This window comes from Dermochelys coriacea, chromosome 1 (assembly GCF_009764565.3).
Source record: "Dermochelys coriacea isolate rDerCor1 chromosome 1, rDerCor1.pri.v4, whole genome shotgun sequence".
Lineage (NCBI taxonomy): Eukaryota > Metazoa > Chordata > Testudines > Dermochelyidae > Dermochelys > Dermochelys coriacea.
Window position 1 is genome coordinate 336,105,404 of NC_050068.2, and position 22,113 is coordinate 336,127,516.

The following is a 22,113-nucleotide window of genomic DNA, read 5'->3' on the forward strand; positions in this document are numbered from 1 at the left end:
TCATGGCAAAACACCCCAGCTTTATATTTGTAAATTCCCATTTGAGTTCAAACATTTATCAATGTCATCCTGTAATCATTAGTCCTTAAGTGGCGGTAATCTTGGGATTTTCCGCTGTTATCATTTGATGGTTATTGTCGGGCTTCCCATCGTTATTTCCTATTTGTTATCTTGCCTTTGGAAGTGGTTGCCTCACCTCTGAGGCCCTCCGTGCTGCTAACATGTTTAGCATCCAAAACAATGGATGTTTTCGGATTTTCTCCTGGTGTTTCCAAGTCTCTCAATTTTTCCTGACCATCTAGACATTTGTGATGGCTTTCACACCTTATCTTTTCCTGATGCACGCATTCCTCATTCACACCAACAAACATTCTCTCACAGAGAAGACAGCAGTATTCTATATTCAGCCGAACACATTGTAAATTAAACTTCACGACATCTTGTGATTCAAACAGTTTACATTGTAGCTCAGGCCATTAGCATTCCTTTAATCTAATTAACAGAGACACAGTACAAGATCCCATCTTTTACTCACTAACACTTAAACCGAAGAAATGACTAGAGGGAAGTTTATAATGCATATAAGGAAACAAGACCCCATTCTCAGGCAGTCCTTCCTCCTGTTGTGCAAGGAGGGTGGCTGGCATAATTCATTCAAAGTTTACATCAATTTTTATAGTACAATTATACAATCCAGTCCCTACAGTAGAGGGAGGCGTGGAGACTCACCCAAAAACCCAATGGCAGAACTCAGGTGCTGCCAAGTCCCAGACTCGTACTCTACCCACTAGGTCATGATGCCTCCCCCTGTAATGATCTGATCTGATCGCCCTGGAGATTGAAATCCTTTATGTAGTCACAGGGCAGCACATGCAGCAGCAGTGCATACTTCTTCAGGACAACTGGGACCCATGCCACAGCACAGAACTCCTGCCCTGTCTAATGCATGTTCCTCAACCCTTAAAATCCTCTCTTCCACCCTCTGCATATACTTATCCCCTTGCTCCTGGATAATCTTTGCAAAATCCAGTTGCAAATTGGACAGTGTAACACAAGTCCCTATTTAAGCCTGGGCTTCCTACTTGGACACTAGCGGAAGCTACAAAAATACCCTTCAGTGCTAATAGGATACCCTAGCATCTCCTTGTGCCATTTTAAAGACATGTAAATAGCACAGAGACATGCATCCAATGAAGGGAGCTGTAGCTCATGAAAGCTTATGCTCAAATAAATGTTAGTCTCTAAGGTGCCACAAGTCCTCCTTTCCTTTTTGCAGATACAGACTAAGACGGCTGCTATTCTGAAAATTGATCTAGGTAAGTTACTCTGAACAAGTATGTTAGCAGCAGCACAAATTTTGGCAAAAATCCCTTCAATGTATTTCATAATTTTCCCCTCCCTTTCCCTCTGGCCCTGTGTATAAAGAACTATTCCATATATAGATTACCAGAGACTCAGAGGAAGGTATAGGAGGTAAAACATGATTTAAGGCCCAGTCCTATTCCCACTGACATCAATGACAACAGAATCAGGAGAGGTCCTAAAATGAGTTCATAGTGAAAGACTAAGGGAAGAGTTTTCAAAAGCACTTGGCATTGGCCTCACTCTGTTTCCATTGAAGCCAACAGGAATTTTACTATTGACCTCACTGGGAGCAGAGAGTTAGGCAAGCACTTTCGAAAACCCCACCTGAAAATGCTGCCATACGCAACCCCTGTTCTTTTAGAGAAGCAACTCATTAGTAGTTTCTCTTCCTCCTTTTTAACTGGTTCAACACTTTCTCCACAGTCCAGTCCACTTCCTCTCTCTCTCTCATCTTTGTGAACTCTAAGAATTATGGGGCAGTGTCTTGCGAACTCAACATTTTCCTCTTCCAAGTGAAGCCCTTTTGCAATTATGCAAAGAGAGGAGTGTTGTGAGCTACAAGCTGTTTACATTGTTATGAGGCTGATGTGGGTCAGCTCTTCAAGGTTATTCTTAGTTCAACTGCTATGTAAACTACTGATGTCACTGAGTGGAAGTTGCCCTGCAGGACATAATATATGTGATAATTATAAGCCAGAGAATACAGCATATCATCAGATACGATTCCAAGTTCTCTAGTTCAAGGAGGAGGGAGAAACCTGTTAGTTTTCTGGTTTTGGTTCTGCAAAAGAGCCTGAATGAAAAACAGATTGATTCTATGCATGTGATATCCCAGATTTTTTTCCAAGCATGATAGTGCTGCCCACCCAAATTTATTTAGAATTGATTTAAGTTTCTATGTCAGAAAGCATCTTTTGGAGGACAATGGAAAGAAAAAAATTAATATGCTAGCTAACTAACACCCTCAGCCAGGACCTTGTAACAGAGCATGCAGCTACTGATGTTCTGCTTGTTTTTCAAGCAGCTGCATTGATTTGTGATGATCCCACATCAGATGAAATGACAAGTGATAACACTTTGCACTCATATAATAACACTTCTCATCTATGGATCTCAAAGTGCTTTGCAAAGGTGATTAACGCACGGCTCTTGTCTGCAACAATGTAAAATGGCACTCTCTCACTCAACAGATCCGCTTTCTCTCTAAGGTGCCACAAGTACTGCTTTTCTTTTTGCGAATACAGACTAACACGGCTGCTACTCTGAAACCTTTCTCCTTATGTGTATTTAGAATTATATCTGCTGACTTTTGTCACAGCAGTACATTTTTACCGCTTTTTCCTCCCCTTATTCCTGCACAGCCAGCACAGCTATGAGCATGTCAGCTTAATTCTATTCCTTCTTGTGCATCATCAGCAGAACAGTTTACTATGTTCCAATCAGTTACACCTGTGCAAACCCTTGCAGTGCAGTCACTGTTGGCTTAAATGAGGATCATGGAGCTACGCCATTGTAACTCAGTTTTGCAGGTGTAAGTGAATGATGGAAAGATGCCAGCTTGACTCATACAGCACAGGCTGAGTACAGAGGGGTAATAGTTTATTGTCTTTTCATTGATTTATGAGGAGAGGCTGAGGGAACTGGGATTATTTAGTCTGCAGAAGAGAGAATGAGGGGGGATTTGATAGCTGCTTTCAACTACCTGAAAGGGGGTTCCAAAGAGGATGGATCTAGACTGTTTTCAGTGGTAGCAGATGACAGAACAAGGAATAATGGTCTCAAGTTGCAGTAGGGGAGGTTTAGATTGGATATTGGGAAAAGCTTTTTCACTAGGAGGGTGGTGAAGCACTTGAATGGGTTAACTAGGGAGGTGGTGGAATCTCCTTCCTTCAAGGCTTTTAAGGTCAGGCTTGACAAAGCCCGGGCTGGGATGATTTAGTTGGGGATTGGTCCTGCTTTGAGCAGGGGGTTGGACTAGATGACCTCCTGAGGTCCCTTCCAACCCTGATATTCCATGATTTGCAATACAGAACTCATTGGAGTGACAGTAAACATGGAACTTTGCAATGCCATTTTTAAAGAATAATTTATTTTCAGTGCATTATTATTGTTAAAAGAATTTATCGATTCTGGGTTAAAAAAAAAGTCAAAAGTGCCAACATTTTACCCTGTTAGCTGTGTACATACGAATGGATCATTCAGCTTGTAAAAGGAGGAAACTCACTCTCCTCTGTACAAAGCTAAAAGCTTATAAGGCAAGGTTTGTTCCTGTTCAGGACTGATGATTTACCTTAGCATCCTACAACATAGGGAACAGGACCTTACAATAACAGTTCCTTCAGGTCATGTTGAATAATGATGTGAACAATTGGGGACTTGATCCTGCTCCAGTTGATGTCAGTGGCAAAACTCCCACTGGCTTCAGTGTCAGTGGGCTTCAATTGCACAAAAACTTTCTTAATTAATGCAGCAGGATCTTCATGTGGTGTGAGTAGGAAGAAGTCAGGTGAGACCTGTGTTCTTTTTTCACTAGCCATTAAGTGTACCACCACAACAGTGCTAACGAGGGTTGAGACAATGCAGCCCAAATATTGACTTCCAAACTCCAAAGGGCAACTAATACAAGATGAAAATTGTTTATGAAAATGCTAGGGCTGAAAGTATCTCTTCAAAGAGTCACTCAATAGTTGCTTCTAGTCAAGAAGCATCCACTGACAGGGTAAATAAGTTATACATTAAATAAAAAGAATGTTAAGGTTAGAAAGTTAAGCACTCAAAAGTTAGGAATTACCAGAATTAAAGATTGCTTGCGCAACATTAATGTGCCCCCCTTGTGAATATGCATTATGGTATATGATAACATGCTATTTTTTCCCCCACAGGAACCTGCCTAATTTAGTGTACAGCATGGACATTGCTCTGGGAATCAGGGTTGTGTAGTGAATGAGGTTGTCGTCTCCATGACCTCTGCCTCATTTGTTGCAGAAGTTGGAAAGTGTGTAGTGAAAACAGCAGGGGCTTACAGAAGGAGAAGGGATGGTCTCATGGTTAATATATTTGAATGCAACCTTAGAGAACTGGGTTCAATTCCTACTTCTGCCACAGAATTCTTACATGATGCTGGATACCCAACAGAAGAATAGCCAAGCACCTGAAATTGATTGAAATGGTGCTTTTTACATATTAAAGTGCTAGATTCAGTAAAATTGAATCCTAAGTATACCAAGTTGGGCACCTAAAATTAGCAAACAATTTTGTCCTTAATCTCTCTGTGCCTCTGTTCCACCTTTTGTGATCTGGGAATAATAATGCCTCCTAAGATCACAGGAGTGCTGAGAAGATAAATTCATTAGTGTTTGTGACACTATGGTGAGAGCACCACAGAAGCCCAAGAGGAGATTACTAATTTTGTATTCAACATAGTGCAAACCAAAAGTCCCCAAACTTAATCCATGCACTCCCTCCTGAGGGCATGCAGTCTTTAAAACCCAGCTTCATTCTCACCATAAATGTCTTCTCCAACCCTCTGCCAGGGCAGTCACCCACAACTTTCCTTCTGGGGTGCAACCCTGCTCTTCCCAGTGAGAACTCCCACAGCATGTCTGCTGGGTGCATTCTTGCCAGGGAAGCATCCCTCACTCCCCCTGGCCCTCTCACTATTCCCTGTGGTTCCCACTCTCCAGCAAGGGAATGCCAGAAAATAAGCCCTTCCTCTTCTCCCCCTTCCTACAGCTCTCTCTAGCCCTTATCTCTGGCTCTCCAGCTTAGAGTGAGCAGGCATCTCCCTTTTCTGCCTTCAGCCCTGGCTCTCTGGCTTGGGGATGCCAGCCAGAAAACACCCTGTGTTGCGCTCCTTGCCTTCAGCCTTCTCCCAGGTACCATCTTCTCTATTTGGCAGCTCTCCTGTCCTTCTCCTATCTGATTCCTGACTCATCTTCTATAACCCACCCAGATGTTTCCCCACCCTCTTAATTGGCCCAACTGGGAGCATGTGGACTGGAATGGGAGAGCTGATCCCAGTTCATTTAATGGGCCAGCAACCCTGTTGCAGAAAACAAGACACATCCCTAGCACCAGCAACATGTCCTGGCCAAATTGCCAGCCTAAGGAAGTTCTGTCTCCTGCACAGATGAGCTTAATTCTTATTGTTGTAACTTCCATTGTGCCAGATAGTGAAGCTCTTCATCCTGGAGCTTTATATTGTCTTTTAGGTATCCTGGGCTCACACCATGAAGCACCTTGAAGATAAGGGACGAACCCTTGAACTTGATTTGATATTCCTTGGGAATCCAGTGCAGAGAGTGCAGGAGAAGTTTGATGCACTTATGGTATCCAGTGTTGCTGAAGAGATGTGCTTCTGTGTTCTGTACTAGTGGGAGTCTTCTAAGTGCTGAAGACTCGTTCCTGGTATATCTCATTGCTATAGTCCAACCAAGAGGTGATGAAGGCATTTATAACTTGAGATCAGGCCATCATCTTCCAGGATGTGATGGAGTCTCCTAGCCAACCAGAGATGATAGAAAGTGTTACTCATGGCTGTTGCGATGTGAGAGCTCAGTGGCAAGAAGAAATCCAAGAGCACTCCTAGACTATGTTCTTAATTGACCTATTGTGGATATGAACCATCAAAATGTTGTCCTCTGCCCACCAACATCACCTCTGTCTTTCTTGGGTTCAGCTTCAGCCAGCTGTGCTTAATCCATAAGCTAATCTTATATAAGCCTGGGCCCATCTTGGTGGTAGTGGTGAGGTCATATGTGGTGAAAGACTGGTACAGATGTGTCATCTACATATTGCTGGCACTTGAGTTCATGATTTTTGACCATTTCATGGTTGCACGTGGATGTTGAAAAGGACTGGAGAAAGAATTGATCCTTGTGGGACTCCACAAGTGAGGGATCTAATGGTGGAGGTGCAGTTTCCCCACCATTATTCATTGGTTGTGTCCTCAAGGAAGAGCTTAAACCATTTAGTGCACTACCCTGGCCCGTCACTTCCCTCAGCTGAAAGAGGAGCAGTTCGTGGTCAACAGTGTTGAATGCTACAGAGAAGTGGAGCAGGGCTAAAATTTGGCTAAATTTTTAGTAACTGAATACAGCGTGTAATCATGGGAAGTACTTGGCAACTTTAACTTTAGGCATCACTATCTGCACTGACTATAATGGAAATCATCACTCAGTGAAGAGTCAGCATAAAACAGGCACATCAAAATTCTGTTTTGGAAATAGAGACATTTGGATGCACCTCTGCAAGCCTTTGACATAGGTTAACAGCTAGTTACTTTCTGAACTTTAGGACCAGCCTGGTTGTTCTTACACATGAACAGATGAAACACATTTCAACACACCTTCTCATAGATTCTAAAACTGCTCTAAAGATACAAAGCCTTAAGAAATTGGTTCAAGCCATTTAATTCTTTTTGGTGGTAAGCAGAGTCCAGGTTTGCATTAGTGTATGTTCAGGATGTGCATTTTTCCTCTACTTTTTATTTCTCTTTAATAAACCTTTTCATCCACACAATGCTCAGAGAGCTTAGTGATGCTAGCAAGTTTTTTTTTGTTTACACTTTTTTCCTCCTTGCCATTGTTTTAATGCCATTAAAAAGCTTGAAAATATTACATTTTCTTTTACTTTTTTCTTCTTCCAGTTTTGGGGAAAAAAACAAAAAAGAGCAAGCACAATAGTAATTCAATATTCCTCATATTTCCTTATTTGTCTATTGGCCTCATCAGTGGCAGCACAGCTCTCTGAATTGGAGTGTGTGTGTGTGTGTGTGTATTCCACTCTGCTTTTTTTTTTTTGCAGGGCTAGGTCACTGAGTTTAGATACAATAACCCACCCCCTAGCCAAATCCAGAGCTTTATGAAGGTACTAAAAAAAGTTTGGGTCAAGGTCTCAATATCATTCATCCACTCATTGTCATTATTAATGACTAAGCATTTTCCAACACTACTCCCCGCAGGTCTTTTTCACTATTTTAAAATATTTCAACAAACATTTTTTCCTACATTGACCTCAAAGTTTTTTGTGTCCCCTCCTCTTCTACTGCCAACTGAGTCCATCAGGATTTTGCAGGTGGCTAGCTATCTTTGAAGTACAGAAGAATACAGAAATTTTGGTCACCAGTCCCACAATAAGTGTCATCACCATGTGGAATAAGTAACTCTGAGGAAATGTTTAGAAGCCAAAACTAGAAGTTTAAATACAAGCTGCAGGTTTTTCCTACTAATATCCATAACTCAACGTCAGATCTTTCAGCTTCTGTATTCATTGGCTTACATAACTGTAACTATTTCCTGAAACTATGGAAAAGCTGTTAAGATATCACATGCACACAAACACACCCACATACTTGCATACAAATCCAGCAGATGCAGAGTTGAAGCTTGTAAGTAGCATTTCACAGGATACAGTACTCACCGATTAAATAATTTTTTGTATGTGTCATACCTTACAATAGGGACATTCTGCTCATTAATGATGGCTGTTCAACCTCTTGTCATTACAGAGCATCTTGGGCCTCACTTAGGGTGACCAGATGTCCCAATTTTATAGGGACAGTCCTGGTATTTGGGGACTTTTTCTTATATAGGCTCCCATTACCCTCCACCCCCGTCCTGATTTTTCACACTTGCTATCTGGTCACACTAGCCTCACCCTACTCATTTACACATTGAAGAATAACTATGCCTCTAAGTGAGAGCAGAATCAGTGCCCTTAATTACAGGCGCTGAGATGGTTTAAAACTAACTAGGGAAACTTTTCTTTAGCTAAGCAAGACAAGATCAAATGCATCAATATATCTGAATGGAATCATCTCACCAACTCTGGTAGGATGCAGTGCAGAGACAGCCACAAGAAAACCCACAAACTGGACTATGATCATCATCATTTAACAATTAAAAATATACATCTTTATTTAAATTCAGCCTTTATCATTCTTACTGAGGGCAGAATTTAAGACAAAAGGATTGCACAGGTATAACTGCCAACACTTCAGTGTGTAGTCTGAAGAATCTTTCTAATGTGCTAAAGATGCACAAGTAAGGGAAAAAAAAACACCTCTAGATTTTTAGATCTCAGGTTGAGTTAGGTAGGGCAGCAGTAAGGGGCAAAATAAAAACAAAAACAATGTATTTTGTAAACTGAGCAAACTTGTTATGGTAGCACATTGCAAAACAATACTCCTAGAACTCCACAATGACCTTTTTACATAGCCAGTTTTCAGACAGTTGTACTTGCAGTTTTACTTCTAACCTCAATGTGAGCAATGTATTTGGCCCTAAATCAGGGAATTGGGCCCCAAAACAATAAGAAATACTATCAAGTGGCTACCCAGAGTCATGCACATTCAATGGTGACCATACAAAAGAATCCAAAAGAATAAGGATTAGTTTCTTACCAGTCATATGGGATTAATTTATACAATTCTTGGTGATTTGCGTACTGTTTGTCACATAAGTGATTTTTAGCTTCAAGAAAAAAGTCTAAGTTTAGCAAATGCTTTGGAGTTTTTACTGAGTGTTAAAAATTATATTCCTTTAAAATGTATTTGAGAAACTTTATGGTTTCCATTACTGTCCGTCATCCCCAAAAAGATAATTGAATAATTTTGTCCCATAGAAGAATATATAAGTCTTTCATGCTATTGTTGTCTATTTAAAGGAACTGTTGGGACAACTGTTTATTTTTTTGTTTAACAACAGAAACTAAATGCTGGCACCACCACAAAACACTACAACAACCCAGAAATAGAAAATCTTCTGATGGGTTTACCTTTATAGGAAAGTTTAAGTCTTGGGATATTTTGCTTTGAAGTTCCAGTGACTGGAAGGAACAGCATTACTAAGGATAACGCTGTGCAGACATGTGGCACTTTGAAAGATCTCATTCTGCTGTTCTCTCGACAGTCTTTTCTTGCATTCATGGTGAAAAAAGTCTGTTTTTCAGAAACTCCAAATGTAATCTGAAAGCAAAAAGAAAACATCTGTGTGTCCTTTGCATCGTTGCACACAAAGTTTATGAAGGCAGCCAAACCTTCAGTTAGAGAGTATCTTAAGCAGAAGTCACTTTGTTTGCTATAGAGACTTTTTTCTCCAGTATACACCAAAACTCTGTAATCTCTTTTCTATAAAACTAATATGGTAGACTGAAGCCGGAAAAATATGTAAGCTTTTGGGCAACGTCTAGCATAGCTAACATTTAAGTACAAATTAAATTAAATATGAAACCCGTTAAAAATAGTCACATTAATATCTCTATATAGATCAAGTGTTCTCAAACTGGGGGTTAGGACTCCTCAGGGAGTCACAGGGTTCTTACATGGGGGATTGGCGAGCCGTCAGCCTCCACCGCAAACCCCACTTTGCCTCCAGCATTTATAATGGTGTTAAATATATAAAAAGTGTTTTTAATTTATAAGGAGGAGTTGCATTCAGAGGCTTTCTATGTAAAAGGGATCACCAGTGCAAAACTTTGAGAACCACTGATACAGAAACAACAGTGATTTTATATACTTACACTGTGAATAGGCTACACTGTAATATCTCAGATACCATGGTGTAGCAACTGGAGATACCATTAAAATTAACATGTAATTGACATTCATCACAAAAACTTATTTATAAACTAAAAAAAAGGGATATTAGAAGCTTTTACTCACTTTCAGGAGAAAAACAATGATTGTTGATACAATGTAAACATACCTTCCCATATGTTGTTCTCAGTGAACTAAGACTTACTTAACTACCACAATCCAAAACGTCCTAGGAATGTTAAATGGGGGAGTTCCATGCAAAGGCCCATCTCATCACAACATGTAAGAAAAGCAAGCTTTGCACCTTTCACTTAATAATCATAATATAATACCTAGCTCTTTTCATCCATATATATCACAGAGTACCTTACAAAGGAAGGTAATCATTACTATCCATGGAAAAACAGAGACACAAGTAAGTTGAAGTGACTTCGGGAAGATCACACAGTAGTCCCTGTGTAGAATTGGGAACAGTAAGATTGGATTTTTTTTTTCTAAAATATATTCATGTTTGAACAAGAGCATTGGTTTGGGGAAGTTCTATGGCCTTTGTTATGCAGGCGGTCAGGCTGGATGACCACAGTGATCCCTTCTGGCCTTAGAATCTATGAAAATGACCAGAGCAGATACAACGCCAGTAATTAACAAGTAGGGCTGCTGGGAAAACTATGGCAATTTTTCCATTAATTTTTTTTCGGGGGGAGGTGAGGGCGGGAAGTCAGTTGACTTAAAAAAAAAATCAACTCCAGTGCTCTGATCAACTAATTTGGTGTAAGTACTGGGGGCAATGTTCTGTGCTGACCCTTTTAGATGAAACAGAATGCAGAGCCCCTAGGGAGGGAAACTAAGGGGCCTTTAATCCTTTATGCCCTCCGACATTTGGGCTGCTCCATGACTCTCGGTGTTAAACTTAGCATCAGTTTAGCTCTCAGAGAAGCTGCAGCACTGCCCAGGATCTCCAAGCATGCTCTAGACCTACCCCCAGCACATCCCTCCTGGCCCCAGCCTCTCCCCAAGCACATCCCCTACACCATGCTTGCAAAGGGGTCCTTGGAAGATTGCGGAGGATAGCTGTGTCTTGCCAGATGAATCCTTCCTCTGCCTAAACCAGGTGGTTTTGAGCCCTTTAAGCTACTCTGGTACTTCTACCTGGTGTAAAGAAGCCAGAGCAGGGGTGAGGATCTCACCTGGAACATCCTTCCTATGCCAACACATTCAGTTTCCTCCCGTTCCTCCTTCAAACGCAGCAGGACCCTGCCGCCTTTCAATCTGAATTGACTCCTGTAGGCTACACAAAATCGCCCATTCATTAAATAAAACCCCAAAGTAAGCATTTGATTATTTGATTTGTTTTTATTCTTTGCCCTGTTAGAATGCAAACACCTGAGAGAGAGAGAGAGATCTTGTTTACTCCGTAAACGTGTACTACCGAGTTCATTATTGGCGCCCAACAAATAAGACGGCACAGGAAGTAACTGATGGTGACATTAACCTCTCTCTATATATATCTATATAAAAAAAGACAGATGAAAAAAGATGCACAGGCCCTGTCCATTTTGGTGAATGAGAGTGAAAACTATACTCCAAAGGAAGAAATTATCTACCATCGAGTCTCATTGCAAAGATTGCATAGGAATCATGGTTTGCGGGACTGGGATTGTGCTAAACCTATAAGGATTCCGCCAGAGGGTGTGAGGGTCATTTTCCTGGAGGCAAGAGCATACTTAAGTTGTAGGTCCAAATTCACCAATGGTATAGCGAGGCGTGAATGTGACGCGTCTTACAGCACTAAATTTAGTCTTTTGGCTGCAAGGAGCCTGGACTTTTCCACGTAGAAATTTCTGGCTACACAAATCCTTCTTCTTTTGTGTTATCTGAACTCTGGCTGTGAAAAGAGGCCAGACACAAGGGGCTTACTTTACACCTGAGGCAGCTTTTCAGTGAGTTTGAGCCAAACAAGTCCCATTAAGGGCTCGCTGCAGGCTAGTCTGATTTTTTAAAGTTATGCTTTTTCATAAATTCATCCTCTAATACAACTCCAGCTCCAATACAGGACTCTTCCAAGAGATTAATGACTAGCTCAGGTTAATGTACCTCAGACTAATTGACTAGTCATTAATCCCCAGAAAATGCCCAATACCTCCTGGGTAGGGTGACCAGATGTCCTGATTTTATAGGGACAGTCCCGATATTTGGTGCTTTTGCTTATATAGACACCTATTACCCCCACATCCTGTCTTGATTTTTTACATTTGCTATCTGGTCACCCTACTCTTGGGACATCTCTAATGTAGATCAGTGTCCTATGCTCCATTTGACCAAATCCGTAAGCACTGTTTTGTTTTTAAAAGAGGAATTTTATCAGAAAGATAAATAGCAATTCTTCTTACTTTAGTTCTTTGATGTTTCTGATAAGCATCTACCTATGCTGCAATAGTCCTGTGAGATGTACTGAACCAAAATGCTGGACAAAACATTTCAAGAGAATGATGTTTAACTTCAAGTGCTTTCTCATGAAGCTGTAATGTATCTGCATTCGGTTCTTTTACGTTTTTTTTTATTATCCTCCCTTAGTACTTTGCTGAAAAGGGCTTTAAGCACAAACCTCTTTTTACGTACATGGCAGCTCCAATGAAGTAATGGGGACTAGTCACATGCTTAAAACTGGGTGGGTGCAAAAGCACCTTGTTGAATAAGGGCCAATGTGCTTGGCTCTGCAGTTAGATCTTCCCTGTGGAACTCAAATTTGAAACGGGTTATGGGCTAGCAGAGCTGCCAGCAGTCAAACCACTGATGTGCTAGTATTCTGCCATCTTGGGACAGTCAGGGCTATCCAGATGCACATGACTGGTGCGTGTGTGACATTATGTCCCTGAAAAGAAGTGACATCTTAGTGCAAGTGGTCGGACTTAGTAAAACCTGTAGGGTAGATTACTCTGAAACTACTGTCTGAATCAGACAAACCTGGAGCCAATTTATTTAGCATAATTTATTCCAGGCCCTTTGTTGGAACAAACAGAGCTCAGACAGACAGTCCCCTATTGGCTGCAAAACTACATCAGTTTTTAAAACACATTGCTCAGTTAACTCTGATATCTAAATTCAAAAAAATCTAGCAACCTGGGATGTTGTGTGGACTCCCAACTTTCCCTGGCATCTTGAAGTCCAGAAACAAAGGATAGCAACTCACGGATAAATTTAGATTTTTCAATCATGGCTGATATAACACCCATCTGAATATTTAAACAATGGTTTTTACTTAATTGGAGTATAACAGTTACCACTGTTCATGTTCTGAAACAGTTTTAAAAGTATGAATTTTGTATTATGTTAGAGAGCACAATAAAAACTGCTTGCAGCAAATAAAGTATCCAAATCTCACTAACAGTGATGTAAAAATGAAGTAATGACAATAAATCCAGAGTAAATCTGGAGAGTTTGGCCCATTGTGATTATGATAATTAAGAAAAGGGTAGGAAAAATTAGGACACGATGTCTACTCATAAATATGTTGGGTAAGTTACTTGACCCCTTTGTTTCAGTATGCATAATATTAACTAGCGTTTTTTAGTGGAGAAGACTGTTGTCCAGTAAAGAAGCCCATTTTGACTGTCTGATCTGGCTTGATACACATGACAGACATTCTCTTGCTCAGACCTATGTTTAGACCCATACATGAGCATACTGTATGCAATGGTTAAATACTAACTGTAGTTGCAAAAAAAAAGACTGGAAATGTATCCCACCTACAGTTAAATTTCAAATATATAGAAAGTTTCTAAATATATACAATATACAGACAAAAACATCCACACACATTCTAAATTTATTGCTAAAACAACTATCTTTCAGATGACTAATTACAGTAAAACAGCAAACATATTTCCAAGAAAGATATTTCTATAGTTGGCTAGTTTATACTTCAAAACTGCACCACAATCACAAACTGGGTATTAGAAATCTAGCCTTAATCACAAGAGAAACTGGAAACATATATGACAGTCAGATGAATAATTCAGCAAATAAAACACAGAGAGTGAAATATAGTATCCGGGTTCACTTAGCATCCAGGCTCTCTTTTTAAATAACAAAGATGACATTGATCCAGAGCACAGTGAAACTATGTTCTTTCCCCTCACAGACAGACAGGATACTCTGCTGATAGACAGTTTGGCAGAGAAAGCTTTTCTTCTCGATGGGAAATCTCATTATAAATCTAACTCCATCTGAGAACTAACAAACAATATACTTCATAGCCATTCTCCAACATTTACTTTATAAAACAGCTTTAGTGATGTTTACAGTGCAGCAAATTTTGTCTTCTGCATAGACTCAGACATGTTACTCTTTTCCAAAAAAGCCCCCAAATCAATATCACTCCACCCCACCCCCCTCCAAAAAAAACAAACAAAATAACCTAGCAAAACTAATATTAACAAAAGGAAAGTACTTTGTACTTAGGAAAATACTAACATTAAAGTGAATGTGCAATGCATTTACTCGATCTTTTCTTGAATTTCAATATGCTAAACATCCAATGGGGTATTCTCTACACATTCAGGCCCCCGTCCTAAAATGGGTTTCATGACAGCACAGGAATCCACCCATTCTGTGCTCTGTCTGTCATCCATTCAGCCTCCAAAACATCTGCATCCTCTCTGTTTGGAATATGAGCTAGACCTCTTCTCTAGATTTCAGTCCAAAAGGAACAAGTGGAACAAAGAGAAAAGAAGGGACTGGAAAATGGAGGAGAGGGAGAGATAAGTGAGGGGAAGGATTCACACTAGTAGAAAATAGTTATTTTAAATGGAGAAAAGAAAGAGAGGTTTAGAGATTAAAGTAAATTAAAACAGTAAAAAGAATCACACACACACACACACACACACAAAAAGAGGGGAAGTCAGAGGGAAAAAAGAAATCTGAAAAAGGACACCCTAAAATACAGAAGAAATAAGTGGAGACTACGGAAATGAAAGAAAGAAAGAAAAAAAACAAGCTAGGTTTTTTCCCCCCCTTTCTATAAACTATTAGGATTTAACATCTGGTAAAGCATGACTATGACACAGTAATTGGTGGAAGGGCAAATAGGATAAGGATGGACCAGATCCACAGGGTGGTCTGGATCACATGGCTAGGCTCATTAAAATATGTGCTTTGATGCAACCAATGCAAGGTCATATATCCAGGGAGGGAGGGTGAAACTCTGGCCTTACTGAAGTCAGGGCCCGCATTGACTTCAACGATGCCAGGATTTCATCCAGCGAACGTGGATCATACATGTAGGAGAGGGGAGTGTACCATTCAAAGCTGCAATACTGAAAGGTACTACATGAGCGTAATGGTGCATTCTGATTTCACAGTCCGTGAATCAAAGGATTGAGTATAACGTGAAGCCTTCTCTCCAGACCTGATCTGTGGTGTGCTGCAGATCACACTCATGTGCATGTAGAAAAGCAAATGCAGGAATATACTTTTAGATTGTATTGTCTGTTTCTGTTTTTCCAAATAAGAACCCTCCCCACCACCAAAAACGAAAAAAAAGTGTCATGATGACAGCAAGAGAAACTTCAGGAGCCATATCTTAGGGCTACCTGCCTAACCAATTAAATGTTCCCCAGTTTTATTGGCAAAGGCCAATGTCTGAATAACTCCAGGCAGAAATCACAAGCTGTTAACCAACTGACCCTGCAGCTACTATTGCCCTACACACAGAGACACACACCTGCTGTAGCCAGTTTGAAGAACTAGAGTCTTTTCCCCTCCTGCACCCCCCCCCCACCGCCCAAGGTCTGTGCTGACAGTTTGCTGAGGAAGCTGTGAGTACCTCTCTACTTAGTTTACTTTTTGCAACCCCACACCAGGTCATCAGCATGAATGGAACCAGAGACTTCCAATAATGGAGGTTTGAGCTTTCAGGATTCAGGGCCTATCCCTGCTAGTGACCAGAAGTGATGGGTTTTTACAAACTGGGACTTCTCCTTCCATGCACCTCACATGCTTGGGATAAACCTCCCTTGACTGGGGGATTGTGTAACACAGCACCTAAGTGTGTTATGAACCCCTTCACTGATGGGTTCACAAACAGGATAAGACTCTATAACTCCTACCAGGAGTTAGAGGAGCACCTCAAATGGAGGCAGCTTATGGTTTCTGAATGTGTATGAATTGGTTCTATCATGACAACAATCTGTGACGGAAGGTTGTCACCAGCTGGCAATCCATAATATTGTTATCAATACTTGCAAGTTGCATTAAGAAGCTTGCACTGGGGAATTTGTTTATTAGATGCTCCCATGCCTCATGACACATATGGCAACATAGTGTTTCCACCTCAGTCTGTCTAATGCCTTGTTTCCTGCTCTGTTGTAGTCTGTTTCCATGACAGCACCATCTTTCCCAATTGTTCTCTTACATGCCATCTGTTGTCACCCATTTCTCCATCTTCCACCAACTGGTATCCAGCATTTGGGAGATTGCTGCTTGAACATGATGAGTACAACATGTTCAAATTTTAATATTACTAAACATTTACATTGGGGTAGCATATAAGGTCTCATCTTGGACAGGGCCCCTTCTGGTAGGGACTACAGAGTCATGTAGTAAGTGACAGTCCCTGCCCCACAGAACTTTCCGTCTAAAACACAGGACACTAAAAGGTGGAGAATACAAACAATTGAGCAGGGGATTTTATTTATTGCAACTCATAGCAAGCACTTTCTCAGTTTATTGATCTGATATAACAGATGTGTAATTGGATTTGCTTTTCTGTAACATTGCACTAGCAGGTTTCTTGCTGTGGTGGGAAACGTATGTAACTGTTTGGTACAATTGTGGTGCCAATAAATGTGCCAGTTTTATTTAAGTTAAACAGAATAGATTACTTCTATATTTGGTTCCTCTTTTGTTTCCCTATGAGAAATACCGCGAGTACTGCAAATATTGAGGTTAGCTAATTGCAGACTTTAAATGAGAAACCTAAGGCAATTAATTATTTTTTTAAGTACCACCACTGTACTACTGATACAAAATTCCATCAACTACCAATTATCAGCAATTCATTAGCAGCCCGTGTTTCCTGTTTTGAAAGGTTTGTTAATAAGTTCAGCTTGTTTATCGTGTCTAAAGTCATGTCTACACTATAGCATCTAAGCTACAACACTTCAGCCGTGCTGCTGTAGCACTGTAGTATAGACACTTTCTCCTCTGATGGAAGGGGTTTTTCCCCAATCAATGAAGTTAATACACCTCTCCAAGAGATGGTAGCTAGGTCGATGGAAGAATTATTCCATTGACCATGCTGTATCTACAGTGGAGGTTAGTTCAACCTGATTAAGTCACACAGGTGCAAAATTTTTCACAGCCCTGAGTGATGTAGGTTAGGTCAATTAGTGTCGACCAGATTTAACTTCAAGCTATTGTGATTTAGTGTCTGCCAGCTACAGAAATGTAAGTTTCATACTAGAAGACGACTGATCAAATGTTTGTTCTATACTAACTTATTACTTTTGATTCCTATCACCAGTGTACGGTCTCATTATTTGATGCACAGCCCATGAACTCTATGAAGTATAGCTTGCTTGGATTTAGCATGTAAGGTACAGAATTGAGAGATGTGGGGGGAAAGGTTTTTTAGTTTACAATTCCAACAGATTTTGTTTTCTTTTAATCATATCTTTGAATACTTTTGGAAAAAAATTCTTTATGCCACTTGTCCAACTAAATTTTGGATCAACATTTTGTGCAACCCATGTGTAAAATGATATTCAAGGAGGTTTAAGAAAGGATATATTGCAATGGAATAATCAACCAAGTTATGGCCCTGCTGGGATGGATGCTTTATTTTTTTAATGGTTGGATCAGATTTTCAGGAGAGTGAGAGAGCAAGCAGAAGCAACATAACATGTAAGTTTACATTCTTACAGAGTAATTAAATCCTTTTAAATCTTAGCCAAGCAGTATAGACCTTTTATAGGCTCTTCTAGAGTGCTCGTCGCCATAGTATCTGAGCAGTTCACAGACGTTAATGCATTTATCTTCACAACTCCATTATGAGCTAGGTAAGCATTGTTATTCTAGTGTTGTTACTAGAAAATGGAGGCACGGAAAGATGAAAGGACTTGTGCAAGGTCACACAAGAAGTCTGTAGCAGAGCCTGAATCAGAACTCACATTCCTTGAATGCCTGTTCACTTCCTGGGGTCACAAAACCATCCTTCCTCTCTTCATCCTACTCATTCCTTATACCATGCATTGTTTGCAGTAAGTCTTGTGGCTGGAGACTGATGACTCACATTTCACTGAATTTAAACTAAAAAAAGGTGGAAGTTTTCCTAATGCTTTATTCTTTGCCTGTGTGTAAGCTTCAGAGTGTTAAGTGATCACTGTTTTATTCTTCATAAATATTTAAAATGGATTCACTGAGACTCCTTGTTGAGTGACAGACTGCTTGGGGTGAGTAAGGATATCAGATTATTATTTTAAAATATATTAATGTTCACTAACTATACCATTTCCAAGGGGTTTGGAATTGCTGCTGCTCTGACCTAACAGAGCTTTCTGCCTGTGTTACGCCAGGACTCAGCTTATCTTTAGCACAACACGCATAAAAAGCAAAAGCCGTTTTGGGAAGGATGCAGTGTCAGTGTCCTCTGGGTCTAAAAGAGCCATTCTGGGGGCGGGGGGGGGGGGGAGGAAGGGATTAACACCGCCATAAAACATAGAATTATTTTCTGGTTTGATTTAAACCACAGTAGAGGTTTGGGGGGTTTTTTTGGTCTGAGTACAAAGTGAGAACAATATAAGTGCAAAGATGAATCAGTTCTGCACAGGACATAACAGGGCTTTTCAGACTTTTAACCTCTTAGTTACTGGGTAGATGAGTGCCTTGTTTTCAGCTTTGTTGTACAGCCATCACACTGTGAATGAGCCTATATCTTCCAGAATTATGGATCTTTTAAAGTAAGACAAATTACACACCAAATTTGTACAAACTACAGTAGTTTTCATCTTGAGTGTGGGTTGCCCTTAAGGACTTCTCACCCAAGAATTTGGGCATGATGAAATACATATCAGAACCTCCCTTCACTGGAGTCAGGTATCCGGGGAATCCAAAAATTCGTACCTAAATAGATACCTGCTTCTGCCATGTACAGCCTACTGAAATGATTGCCAATTTCAATTGATGATATAGCGGAGAACAAAACTCAATCATCATATTAAGCCAAATACTGACTCTTCATCTGACTGTAACTTGGAGCGCAAGGAAAATACACATGCACACATTTCATAAAACCTTTGTAAGTATATCAGAAGCTGGAAGCCTGCAAGAGGGTAAATCTGCACTGTACTATTAGGCATAAAGGGGGCAATTAAAGAGGTTAAGGACATGCCTGACAAAACTACATGATTCCTTTGTATAAAAGATTTACTAAAAAGGTAGTATTTTCAACCCTGCACATTCAAAAATCATGAGATGGGAACAAAAAAAATTATGGGATTGGCTTAAAAATAATGAGATTTAATAAATACATTTGGAATCTTATGGTTTGCCTTCTGGGTTTAGAGTGTTACGTTTATTTTTCACATTTTTATCTATAGATACATGGGCTGGAGCTTCCTTTAAAAAGAAGAGGTTGAGATTCTCACTTAGTCGTGGGACTCCAGGAGCCATGGAACCTTAAGTGCCGTGAACCTGGTCTAGGCCCATTCTTTTAATCTAAGAAGCAAAGTTAGAGATAGAAGTGCCAGAACAATATGATATATCAAAAAGCAACAAGTCACCAGTCCAAAGCCAATGGAAAGACTCTTATAGAGCTGTGTGGTCTTTGGAACAGTACCAGGACTTGAGAGTAGATGGGTTTTGTTGTTGTTGTTTTTAAAGCAAAGCATAAAAGTGGCTGAACTGCTAATCTTGCAAGCCTTTACTCATATGAGTAACTCTTCTTACACAAGTAGTTGTGCCACCTTGATTGGGAATGTTCGTGAGAATAAGGACTACTCGTGTGAGTAAAAGCTTGCAGTATCCAGCCCTTAGGTTTGGTATTTTGCATAGCTGGTACCTCTGATTGAAGTGAGAACTGTTTGTGTCCCCAGCACTTCTGGGCAATCAAGGCTGTACAACACAGATAAACCTCCTCAAGACTTCTGACATCCTCTCAGCCATGAGGACCCTCTATAACTACAAGACACTTTGGGATCTTCGTGATTAACTAGCCTATACGAGATATTCCACACTGCTTTAGTGCTTTTAAACTCCCGACCCTCTGGAACTCTGAAAAGAGTTCTCTCTTCACAGCTGCAGCTCAACTTTGAGAGGAATTGAGACACATCCAAAAATGAAGCCAGACAGAATTTAAAAAAAAAAAACAAAAACAAAAAAATCCTTCAGTGAGGCATTTAAAAAGGGTGACAGATACAGCTGGATCTTATAAATACAACTACCAACTAAATTAATATTTATAATACAAACAGCCTTACAGGGACTGACCTTGAGAAGGACAATTTTGTATAAGAAACCAGAAGGAACAACAAAAAAATATATACCATGAACAAATTAGATAAATAATAATATTTTGTACTTATATAGTGCCTTTCATCAACTCAGCATGCAGAATAAATAATACACCCTTGAGCCACCCCTCAGGGCACTGAAGGTAATTATCTTGATTTTACATTTGGGAATGTTGAGGCATAGAGTGGTAAAGAGCCTTGATAAGGAGCAGAGATGGAAAGAGATCTCAGAATTTGTGATAATAAATGCCATGTTCCAGCCATGAAGAAAAGTCTCCCTGATGAAAGAAGTTATACATCAGAATGAAAAAGATATTAGGTATCTGCTGGAAAAAAAAATGCAACTAAACAGAGTCCAAGACATTCAAGCAAATAGAAACAAAGTTTCAAAGGCAAGAAATCTTTAGAGCAGCTTTGCCAGTTTATCAAGCCTGGATGCTATGCGTTATCAAGAGCAAACTAGAAATGAATATTTTAAATCTCTACACTCTACCTTTCCAATGGCTCTGTTATCCCCGCATCTGGAGTACAGAATTTGTACTAATGTCAATGAATGGGAGTAAGATGTTTGCTCTAAGGGCCAAACCCTGGCCCTGCTGAGGTCAGTGGGAGTTAGGCCATTGATTTTAATGGGACCAATGATTGTCTGAGGGAAGGTCTACACTCAGAATGCTGCAACTGTAGTGGTTCAGTGAAGACACTACTCTGCTGACGGGAAAGAGTCTCTCGCAGAGGTGGACTATGTCAGTGGGAGAAGGGACTAGGGCAGTATAACGGCATTGCTCAGGTTTATGTTATATAGACCTGGCCTAAGGGAAGAGGCATCCTAAGGACCCAATTATACAAACTAGTGAAATCTGAGGTGCTGACTAGCCTCAATTCTCACTGGTCTAGATCTTCGACCCTGCTACGACAAAAGGAAAAGGAGTACTTGTGGCACCTTAGGGACTAACAAATGTATTTGAGCATAAGCTTTTGTGAGCTACAGCTCACTTCATCGGACCCTGCTACAGCTGCTTAGTACCACTCCAGCTCACTAGAAGGGCCACTTGAGAATACTCCCCATGTTTGGAATCCTGGGGTGGCATAGAGTCAAACGTAACATACAGCCTCCCTTTCTTGGCCCCCTTTCCAAGGGAAAGGTCATGGCCAGGATATCCCTACATGCTAGAAGCCCAGAGTGCTGCAGCATCTTAGCAGCCATATGTAACCAAAATATATAGAGTTTTGAGAGATTGAGGACACTTGGCTCCTTTCAGGAAGCACTTGCTACCTTGCCAAATTTGCTTTCTTCCAACCCTCATCCTAAGCTGCCCCAGGTGCCCAAAAGCCCAACCCAAGGATAGCACCCAATGTATGGTGAAGGCACTCACTGAGCACCTTGAAAGAGACACTTGCCATCCTGCTTGGCTTCCTGAGCCCAAACCCAAATTCCATCAACTTTAACATCAAACAAACTACTAACACGAGAAAAACACGTTGAAGCCAGAAGAATGATGGCAAAAGACGACTGAAGTCATAAGTTGCCCTTACATAGCACAAGTTGGACCACACAATACCATTTCAAGGACAATATAAAATGGGGCCATGAAAATGACACTGAGATGGGCACTTCAAAATTGTGTTTTAACTGAAGACCTCCCTACAGGTTCAGATGTACAGTGACAGATATACAGTTCATCACAGAAAGACAAATGTCATCCA

At 40.4% G+C, this 22,113-nt stretch overlaps 1 protein-coding gene and 1 long non-coding RNA gene across 9 annotated transcripts in view; both read right to left on the bottom strand.

Annotated features, from left to right (window-relative positions):
- The window catches only part of SEMA3D (semaphorin 3D), a 201,093-nt gene that overhangs the window by 118,316 nt on the left and 60,664 nt on the right, over positions 1-22,113 (bottom strand). For 7 of the 8 annotated variants that reach the window (XM_038384707.2, XM_038385302.2, XM_038385484.2 and 4 more), the window contains one exon: positions 9,142-9,331. In XM_038384707.2, the coding sequence (XP_038240635.1) occupies positions 9,142-9,331 (190 nt within the window). Of the gene's footprint in view, positions 1-9,141; positions 9,332-11,088; positions 11,113-22,113 lie in introns of those variants that run through there. The other variant, XM_038384790.2, reaches the window with a different exon arrangement.
- Positions 1,684-3,079, bottom strand: LOC122456795. Its single transcript, XR_006275867.1, has 2 exons — positions 2,635-3,079; positions 1,684-2,560 (listed from the first exon to the last, which is right to left on the bottom strand). It is a non-coding gene; the product is annotated as an uncharacterized LOC122456795 (long non-coding RNA).